General features: G+C 43.2%; 1 protein-coding gene and 1 long non-coding RNA gene across 3 annotated transcripts in view; one reads left to right on the forward strand and one right to left on the reverse strand.

Annotated features, from left to right (window-relative positions):
- The window catches only part of IMPG2 (interphotoreceptor matrix proteoglycan 2), an 86,578-nt gene that overhangs the window by 69,991 nt on the left and 5,830 nt on the right, over positions 1-10,757 (forward strand). Inside the window, exons 15-18 of one of the 2 annotated variants that reach the window (XM_019528660.1) lie at positions 1,553-1,763; positions 3,630-3,818; positions 4,019-4,217; positions 5,406-5,485. In XM_019528660.1, the coding sequence (XP_019384205.1) occupies positions 1,553-1,763; positions 3,630-3,818; positions 4,019-4,217; positions 5,406-5,485 (679 nt within the window). Of the gene's footprint in view, positions 1-1,552; positions 1,764-3,629; positions 3,819-4,018; positions 4,218-5,405; positions 5,490-10,757 lie in introns of those variants that run through there. The other variant, XM_019528661.1, reaches the window with a different exon arrangement.
- LOC109305646 overlaps positions 1-10,757 on the reverse strand; it is a 473,981-nt gene that overhangs the window by 15,408 nt on the left and 447,816 nt on the right. The gene's annotated exons all lie outside the window — the stretch shown is intronic.

The following is a 10,757-nucleotide window of genomic DNA, read 5'->3' on the forward strand; positions in this document are numbered from 1 at the left end:
CCGCCTGCATTGCTAAACACAATGATTAGCAAGGCCTCAGACAAAACTTTTGGGCCTCCTGGAAAAACACAGGCCATGTGTGATAATGACATCTGCAGTAACATCCTATGCAACTCCTTTGATTTCACTGAGGGAAGTTTAGACCATAGAATTCAATCCTTATTTCTCCTGAACTGCCAGCTTTGCAGTTTCTTGTTCCTTCATTTGTTTGGATTCTTCCATGTAGCCTTTCTTGGGAAAGAAGATCCTCCTGCCAATAACTCATCCCAGGGCTTTTCTGTATTAGGAAAGTAGATGTTAGAAAATGACCATTGAGGTATCAAGGGAATGAGAACAACCTTAAGCACCCAACGTAGTTTGGATCTGTTGTTTTTATCATCCTGTCAGCTGTTCTTGGTTCACTGTAGTAGGAAGGTAGCTACTGCCATTCTTCATGGTCATGTTCTAATGAAATGCAGTTTCCAACTCTAGAGGGGCTTTGAGCTGGGCTCCTGCCTTGTGGCCATTCCACCGTGTGTGATTTAGTTCCCAAAGGAAGTACTACAGTTTATTTCTTTGCATATAGCTATCAGTAATTAGCTCTCTCATGCCTATGCTCTGGCATACATGGCCTGGTCTCAGTAAAAAATAAAAGTCCCACACTTTACACAGTCCTCCAAGTTAGGAAAATATTCAGTTATTTGTATTTCTCTTCCTCTAAATCCAGAACCTTTTGTGTGGAAATAAGGTCCCTAGGAAAAGGTGCCTTCCCATAACAAAGTGCTGCAATTGAGGAGTTAGCACTTGCCAACTTACCATAAAGCAGAAAGTGAGGAATTTTCCCTTGTGCTCAAAATAGGAAATTACTGTCCAACATGTTGGCACCTGGTGGCTACTGCATTGAAATACCTTGGCTCTAAAATAGAAGATGAAATTTGGATAGACCATTTTCAACATTGACTTGTATACTGTTCTTTTTAAACAGTCAGATCTATTTCATGGTACAAGTACCAGTGGGCTCTGTGGAGCCAGTAGGGTGTCAAAGTCAGTAGAGGTTCTTCCTCTTCCAGGTGTGTACACAATGCCTCCTGAATACCAGTCAGCCTCACTAAACTATACTCAGGTTAGAAGAACACCCTTCCACAGTGTTTGAAAGCAGCTATATTTTAAGTAAAAGGTAGTAGTGAGAAATGGGTGAAGTTCCAAGTAACAAAAAAATTATGAGGGGCCTTGCTGCATTGGATAGAAAATCAGAATGCAGTTTAGAAGGCCTGATTTCCATACTCAATTCCTCTACCGACTCACCATGGTCTCAGGCAGGTGTCTTGCTCCTATTTTATAGTTGGGAAACTGGAGCACAAGGCACAAAGAGATAAATGACACTATTGGCAGAATCCTTTGAGACTTAGGCAGAAGTGCTGGATTTAAGCCAAGTCTGATCACTAGGACATGATTAAAAACTCTTCCGTTAGTTTATGGTGTTAGATGGATAGGAAGTCTGATGTAGAGCACAGCAACTAACTGTAGAAACTGTGACCAGCTTATCTAATTCTGTGCCTGATTGTGTCCTCAGGAGACCAGGCTGATCCTTGCAAATTCCAGGCATGCAATGAGTTCTCTGAATGTCTAGTGAATCGCTGGACTGGGGAGGCAGAGTGTGTCTGCTTTCCTGGCTACTTAAGCATAGATGGATTACCCTGTAACAGCATCTGTGACCTGCAACCTGACTTTTGCCTCAATGATGGGAAGTGTGACATCAGCCCAGGACATGGAGCCATATGTCGGTATGTTATGAAAGCACAAACTTGTTGTTTCTCTATCCTAGGGTTGTCAGATTTCTAAGCGACTGGGGGTGAATGCCCCATGGGCCACACCATGGGGGCGAGCCATGGCCTCAGCCACACCCCAAGGCAACACACTGTGCAGACACCTGTGCCTACTGGGTCACTGGGCCCCAGGCTTGCCCTCAGCTCCCCACACTGCCCCACCCCCTGGGGCAAGGGCAGGGGCAGGGGCAGAGGCAAGAAGTGAATCTAGAGGAGGGTGGAAGGAAGAACCTGGGGACTCTGGCTGCTGTAGTAGCTGAAGCAGTGGGCGTAGTGGTAGCCAAGCAGGAACCCAAGGCCCACAACATAACTCCTTGTGGGCTGCACGAAAGACGCAGGCTGCCGGCTCTGCTCCTATGCATGAGGTTGCATATAATAAGAGAGGTCCTTAATGATTAATCCACATGCATAAATTGTTTGGACATCTTACACTGTAGTCAGTTCCAGTCCTGGTTTAGGGATTAAGAGCAAAACTTTGCTGTCCACAGGAGCTTTTCCACTGACATCAGCGTAGCCAGAATTTCATCCTAAGGATGAGAGGCTCCTTTTGGGACCTTGCCACCCTCTCAGAGGATAGGGTTGCTCAGTTGGTAAGATGTTTGGTAGGAAAAAAGTTTTGCCCAGAAGGCAATAATGAAAGTCAATTCTTAGGTCAAGTCTAGTCCCTTACTCTTCAAGAGATATACATTCAAGAGGCTGTATCCCATGCTGTTTTGTTAAACAGTATTTAATAGTTTGTGGTGTTAAACCAAAAAATGGACTGACTTTAGCCACAAAATTCAGATTTGTAAGGCAGAGCTATGCAACATGCTTACATGATGCTCCCAGCTGAGAAAAGATGGAATTGTATACCTCCTGATGGGAAAAGCATCTTGCACAAGTTATAAAAGATCACCACATATGTGGAACCTTTTACAGCTTTGGTTCAAGCTTTTATTAAGTGTTTGAAAAAACCTAATCTACTCTCCCAGGCAATGTACACAAGCACGATAACCTAACATCATTCTGCATGTAACTGGGAAGGTGAGCAAAGTTCACAGTGGGACAAAGGCAGGTTGCTATTATTCTAAATCAATGGACAGTTACTAGAGTTCTGCTGTCAGAAACTTCAGGACCTTTTGTGATTCACTTAGCTAACAAGTGTTTGTTTCAGTGGGATTATTCCTTATTTATACCACTGTGTGATAAGAGTCAGGCCCATTATAATTTTCTGTTTCTCAGACAAAATGCAAGAGTCCTGATGCATTCAGAAACATTTAATTTGCTTCTGGGAAATCACCATGTCAACATTTTAAAAAGTAAATATGCATACTAAAGCAGGGACTAGGTTGAAAAGTGGGAAAAGTTCAAGCAAAGATAAGTAAGCCATTATATACTAATTCTTGCTTGATTAAAGAGAAACATCATCTGTATTAAGTATTGAGTTTCCAGCAATAAAGGTTGAGACTTTTCCTATGTCATACTTAAGATACAATAGTTTACAGCAAAAAGTTTAAAATTACTAATTAAAATTACTTTAAAAATGATGAAGGACTTATTGTCAAATGTAGACTTTAAATAATTTTTTGGATTGTAGATTTAATAAGAACAGGCAAATATCTATAAACAAATGTATATATGGTTCTGTCAAATAGTGGCTGATGTTTTAAAAATCTGCACAGAAGTCTTTACGTGTGTTAGCTGGTATATACACTAAAAGGTAAAATTCTTGATTCATCTTAACATGCATCAGCAAGAGGGAGTAAAGTGCTGAAGAGTAAAAACATTTACAGTGTTCAAATGTTCATTTTTAGCTTTCCTTTGTTTTCTTGCTTGTGATTACAGATGTCGTGTGGGAGAGAACTGGTGGTACCGGGGAGAGCATTGTGAAGAGTTTGTCTCAGAGCCCCTGGTTGTAGGTATTGCAATTGCTTCAGTGGCTGGATTCCTTCTTGTGGCATCTGCTGTCATCTTCTTCTTAGCCAGGACCCTCCGAGAGCAATACACAAAAAATGACAGTGAAGACTCATTAGGGTAAGTGGCAAATATAACGTGAACCCCAAATTACAAATCAAACAAATTTATCAATTCCACTTTTCCCCTGGCCTTCTCAAGCTGAGGGATAAATCAAGCTCCAAGACTGGTTCTTGAACTATCCCAAGCACCTACTGCTGACCTAGGTTTTGGAGAGGACTCTGTAAAGGTACCTGATCTTTCCTGTTCCAATCCCACAGGGGACGTGACAGCCTCTCCTCCCTTGAAAATGCAGTCAAGTACAACCCCATGTACGAAAGTGACACTACTGGACAAAGCCAGTACTATCGCAGATACCCACAGGTGACATCCTACAGCTCTACCAGTGGAGACACATCCACGGATTACAGCAGTGAAGAGATAAGGCACATTTATGAAAACAGTGAGCTTACTAAGGAGGTGGGCAGCATTATCACTTTGCTTCTCATGGAGCTAAGTGGGGTGGTGGGGTGCATAGTTAGAGCACTTACAGATCCTGTGCGGATGTGGTCATTCCCTCAAGCCTCATGCTCCAAATGCACAGGCTCATGTTGTGGCTGCCCCGTTTGTAGCTATTTAGGATGGGGAGAAGAGCTTCCTGCATGGCTTCCTCCCATACACGTACACGGCAGAGTTGGATTTGGAAGGAGTTTGACAGGACTGAGACGCTGCATTTTAAAATAGTTTTTATAAGTTTTGGGAGACATCTGTTAACCAAAGCAAAGTGCTTGTAGTATTCTCCCAGAAGGTCACCTGTGTTTTCTGTTTTTCCTTGGAGGTAGCCATGCCATATACCCAGACTCTGCTGCAAGTGCCTACACAAGTTCTTAGATGTTCAGAGCTTAGTATAATTTTCTGCAAAGCTGTAGCACATTGGTCCATTTCCCCATTCATATGTTGGGAGGAACAGTCCCTGGGATACTGGTGTGGGGGAATCTATACCCATCCATTGAGTCAGTCATGAAGCCTTGAGCAAACCACTTAATTCCTTTTCTTCATCCGTGAAAGAAGGAAATAGTATTATAAGGAATTCTTTGAGCTGGGTTTTTCAGTAGCAAATCAATCATTTGTACAGCTAATGCTGCAAGTGTTGTAGAAAAGAAACTTGTTCCTATATTCTGAATTAGATTAAAGCCACATTTCTTTTGTCATTCATACTGGTAGTCATAGATCAAGAGTAATTTAATTTAACTTGAGTTAAACTGGTAAAAATCTGAAGCCAGGCCAAGTATATGGACATCCTATATATGTGCACTGTATTAGGAATGAAACATTTTGTCATGTTGATTTAAAGGACATTATGCCTAATCTTGGCTTTGACTGAACTGTGATATATTAATAAGCTTCATATACAGAACAGAAAAAATGTTAATTCTGAACTACTGTTCTAAGTTTAAGAAAATAATTACTAAAATTCAGTTTTTACAACCTTTTTATACATTATGAAAAGGGTTCCCTATTCTAGTGGTCTATTCCTTGAGTAGGAAAGCATACTTGTCCACCGCAATTTCAAGAAAAAATCTTGTCCAACATTTCAAAATGTTTTTGTATTTTGAACCATGCATTTTTTCAGCTTCCTGCAATCTGACTGTGTGTCTTGTATTATAGGAAATTCAGGACAGAATACGGATTATTGAGCTTTATACCAAAGATCGGCAGTTTGCGGAGTTTGTTAGGCAACATCAAATGTAAGTGACATGTCTTCTCTGAATAATATTTTTGAAGCTTTCCACGTGACATTATTCTGTTCCCTGCAATGTTCCCCTTTCTAAAGCAAAACAGCCCCTTCAAGCAGTATGGAGATTTGAGAATCAGTTTACTCACTGCTTTACAGGGCTTTGGGCAAGTGCCTACACATTTCTGCTCTAATTTCTCTGAAATGAAGGTATAATACGCCACAGAACAGTTGAGTTTTCATCTTATTACCCTTGTGAAGGTCAGATTCCCATTGATTTCAATGGAGATCTTAGCTGAGTGAGAAAAACAAGATTGAAACCTCATTGGCTGTTTGATATGTTGAAAGTATAAACACTCCATGAAAAGATGTCTCTTTTAAATGTATCCCTAAACACTGGCCCTGGGATCTTATCCTTCTGTGTTAGAAGCCACTTGTACTTGACAGTGAGAAGTGGATACTATGACTTCCTCATAATAAGCGTGGCCAGCTCTGCGCTGTGCTCAAAGAGCTAGGTACCTGTAACCTGGGAACACCCAAGGGTGTGCCCATCCTCAATTGGAAGGGATTGATGAGGTAGATGACAGTGCTGTGAGAGGGATACCTGTGATTAGAGCTTGGGTCCCTCTTTCCTCTATAGAGTCAGCTCCACGTCAATGCTCTTAAGTATTTACAGTTTATTAAATTACAATATACATACTGTCCTTATCCAATAAATACAGGTAAGTATCTACAGTAGGTATCACCCAACAAATAAAGGAAAACTTCTGGTGACAGCATTCAACAACACTAAGGTTGTACAGATATATATTTACAATATGGTAAGCCAGGAACCACTTCCTGGGAATGCTTGTCCTAATGGGCAACCCACCTTGGGGATGGCTTTCTTAACCCTATGCCCTAAAGAGGCCTGGTGCAACTGGTGAGTCCTCAGGATGCCCATGCAAGGAGGTGGGGTGGATACTCAGATGGGTGAACCAGGTAAGTTAGGGTCAACAGGTAGTTTACAGGGAACCCAGAGGAACCACTGGCAGAGTACAACTGGATAAAAATAGGATGGGTGGAGGGGATGGTGAAGGTGTGAGCAGGCAGCACCTATAAGTGCTGAACCAATGATGAACCAATTAGATGAAACGAAACCAATCCCATCACATATTGTACAACATATCCACAATCAGGATAAGTCTTATAAAATATAAGGTGCAGCTTTACACAATATAAGGCACATCTACCCCTGGATTCCAGTTAGCAAGGGATACCTCCCCTCCTACAGGTCTAGCTGGGAGGGAACTTTTCACCTGGGGCTTCCCTTACGGGTGGGGGAGGGGGGCGCACAGCTTATTTCAGGAATGTCTCCCATGTGGAACCTGATTCCACCAGCAAATCTCAGTCCTTTCTGAGGAGTCATTGACCAGACCCCAGGGTCCTCTGCTCAGCCCCCTGGCACTGTCTGTCTTATGCTGAGACCTCTCCTCCTGGCCCTGTGCCCCATTTTGGGCACCAAGGGTTCTTCCAGCTCCCTGGGGAAGTCGAGCTGCTGCTGGCTGGGTTTACCCAGCCTTGCACCTGGGCCTTCCCTTTCCCAGGCCCTGCTCTAGGTTCCAGACTCTTTTAGTTCCTTGGCTGGGCCACACTGTGGGACTTCAGCTATCTAGCCTATGCTGCGGCTAACCTGAGCAACTTCGAGCTGCTCCCAGAGCTGGCTCTTTGTGTGCTGGTCTGCGCACCAGGTGGGGCCCGAGCAGCTTCGAGCTGCTTCCAGGGCTGGCTGTCTGCACATTGCTCCATCCAATCCCCTGCTGGGGATGCAAGCTTGAGTTGCCTTGACGTGGCTCCCAGAGCCTGAGTCCCATGCACCAATCTACACACCTCTAGGGCAAAGGGATCCTGGTGGAGGCCCTCTTTGGGCTTTTTCCTCTCCAATGTCCCTTGCCACATGCCCTTGTGTGGCTCACACTGCTCCTTTTATACCTTCAGCCCCTGAAGTCCAGTGGATCTGCAACTTATAGGTCTGAACTCGGTCTGGGAGCTCCTTGCCCCTTCCTGTCAGGAAAGGGCGGCACCAACTCCTCCCCATTCTCCCCCAATTGGTGGATGGGCTCCACCAATTGGAATTGCGAATTCTTGAGCCCAGGACATGCTGGGGCTTGAGCAGGTAAGCCCGCCACATACAAATATTTAAAATGCACGAGGTGGAATTGATGTAAGTTACATGGTTTTCATCATTTAGACTGGTAGCAAACAGTACACAAATTTGCCCTTTGGTGGAGGGGAAAGGGGGTGCAAACCATAGATCAAGTTCTCCCGTTTTTAAACCAGTCTGTGTGCACCAAACTTCTGTTTTGTTACAAGTATAGACCAGTTTCTGATCACTTATACCATTAAAGGTGTAATGTCTGTGCCTAGCCAAGGTGCCATCCAGGCGATATTCAGCAGTCAAATACAACTTCGTCTGTTCCAAGGGTATTGAAATGAGAATATTCTCATGGATATACCCAAGAATATGTGTATAATATAATAGGCTAATGATTACCATAGGTGGATATCTGGGGCAATTACTATAGTGTACTGAATGAGAAATAGTCTTTAACAAGCAATACTCATTTTCTGAGGAAAGAAATTCAGTGGAGAAACTCACTAGGGATCATAATGTGTCCAGAAAAAGCAGCCATCAGATTATTCATGGAAATGGACCACCTTTAACATCTAAACAGCCTGATTTTTCAGCATTGGCTTGAGATGTTAGGCTAGGGGTGGGCAAAATACGGCCCATGGGTCAGATCCAGTCTGCCAGGCCATTCTGTCAGGCCCACTGGATCCCTAAAAATTTTAGAAAATTATTTTTTATCTTCCCCTGGCTGTCTGTCAAAGATGACAGGCAGCCAGCAGCAGCAGGGCCCAGGGGAGCAGGTGGCAGGACCCACCAGCTGAGCAGCAAGGCCGGCCCAGCTCCCTCCTGCCCCCAGCCCCCAACTGGAAGCCTCTGCAGCTTCTGGCCTTGCACCCCTGGAGCTGTTCCCTGCCTCCCTCTGTCTGTGTGGAAAGTAAGATAAGATCAGATTGGGAGTGGGGGGGGACAAGTGGAAGACTGTTTCAGTCCCGCTATAGGCATTTTGAATTCCTGGTCATGCCCTTCGGGCTCAGTAATGCCCCCACTACCTCCCAAGATATGCTGAACTGATTTTTTATAATTTACAATGAAGACATTACATTTTTTCCTGATGATCAGACCCAGCATTCAGAACATGTACATTGGGTCCTGCTCAGGCTCTGAGAAAACCACCCATATATTAAGTTAGAAATACGTGAGTTTGACAAGACCTCAATTGAATTCTTAGGTTATATAATTTCCCCCCCAAGGCCTAACCATGGACCCATGTAAGTTAATCATCATGACTGAATGGACCACTTTGTGGGATGTAAAGGGGGTCCAAGGGTTTCTGGGCTTTGCTAATTTACATAAACATTTTTTCAGAGGGTTCTCACACCTAATAGCCCTTGTTAAGAAAGAGGTACTGTTTAAATGGTCTCAAGAATCCTCAATGGCTTTTGAGACACTAAAAAGATCTTTTACCTTTGCACCTATTTTGGTGTAACCTGACCCCATGAGACCTTTTATACTGTAAGCCAATTCTTTTAAATTTGCTATAGAAGCTATTCTTTCTACACTTCAGAAACCTTGAACAAGTTGTACATTTGAGCCTTTTACTCCCACGCCCAGACACCCTTCCCCCAAAATGAATTATGACATCTGGGACCAGAAACTTCTTGCAATCAAGGTAGCTTTCAAGCAGTGGTGGCACCTTCTGGAAGGAGCTTTCCATCCTGGCTAGGTAATTCTGGATCACCAGAACTTGGAATATCTCCAAATGAGCTAGAAACTGAATTCATGACAGGCCCACTTGTTGCTTTTCTTTTCCTGTTTTAATTTCATAATCGCACATCATTTGGAGTGAAGAACCAGAAAGCAGGTGCCCTATCCTCTAAGGATGAATTGTCTACACTAGACATATCACAACTCCAGCCTAAGAACTTAATTCAGGGAACCACTCAGCACAGCCTCCTTAGCCATCCAAATGGCCCTCTTAGATGATCACCTTGCCAAACAATGGTTCCAGCTGGCAAAACCACTCCAACCCAACTTTTGGTAGTTCATGGGGTTTCTGTTTTTCTGCCAGTATCTGTATTTCTCAGGTGGTCCTGTAAGATCATGAATAATAAGGCCCTATAATGACTCACTTCCTGCATGTCACTTTAGACATACAAAAATAGGAATTCTTAGTCTCCTAACAATTCTGGTGGCCCTGGATGGGGCTTGATGTTAAACAATATGTCTATTCATGTGCAATGTGTGTCCAAACTAAGAAAACTCAAGCCTGGCTGGCTGGTCTACTTCAGCTGTTACCCACACCTGTGCTGTCATGGCCAACACTTTTGATGGATTTCGTTGTGGACCTCCCACATTCTTAGAACTGTTCCGTGATCATTTTTGTGGTGGTTGTGTTAACTAAGATGGCCTATTTTATCCCTGTCCACTCTAGCACCACTGCTAGCTAAACTGATAACCAAAGATCCTGGTTTTCTCTTATTTAAAAACAATCCCTAATTTTTGGTTAAAAAAAGTAACCCCAAGTTCATATTTTTCTGAGATTAAAATGAAACACCACTAATATACAGATATATATATATAGTGGTGTCTCATTTTAATCATGAAAAAATGTAAATTTGGGGTTACCTTTTTTTAACTGAAAATTGGGGATTTTTGTAAATTGGAGAAAACCAGGATCCCTGCTGATGACCTATTTCTGAGGCATATATTTTGCCTAGGTGACTGCCTGTCTCAGGTGCTCTCTGATCACAGCCTCTAGTTTGTTTCACATTTCTGGCATGTATTCTGTAAGGCCCTGGGCATAGAACCTCGTAACACATCTGCATACAACCCTCAGACTAATGGACAAACAGAGCATATAAATCATTTCCTAGACCAGTAACTTAGGTGTTTTTTAAACTTCCATCAGGATAATTGGGTGCCCTTGCTGCTTCTAGAAGAGTTTGTATATAACAATGCTGTCCATATGTCTACAGGCCAAACCCATTTTTCCAACTATGGATATCATCCCCAGTTCCATCCAGCACCACCCACATTCCCACAGGTTCCTGTAGTGAACGACTTTGTATTGAACTTCCAACAGGTGTAGCAAGAACTAAAAGTTCATCTTGACTCTGGCAATACCATGTATAAAGACCAGGCTGACTGACACTGAGAGTCCAGCCCTCCCCACACC

Source organism: Crocodylus porosus, unplaced genomic scaffold (assembly GCF_001723895.1).
Source record: "Crocodylus porosus isolate Cpor-Errol unplaced genomic scaffold, CroPor_comp1, whole genome shotgun sequence".
Taxonomy (NCBI): domain Eukaryota; kingdom Metazoa; phylum Chordata; order Crocodylia; family Crocodylidae; genus Crocodylus; species Crocodylus porosus.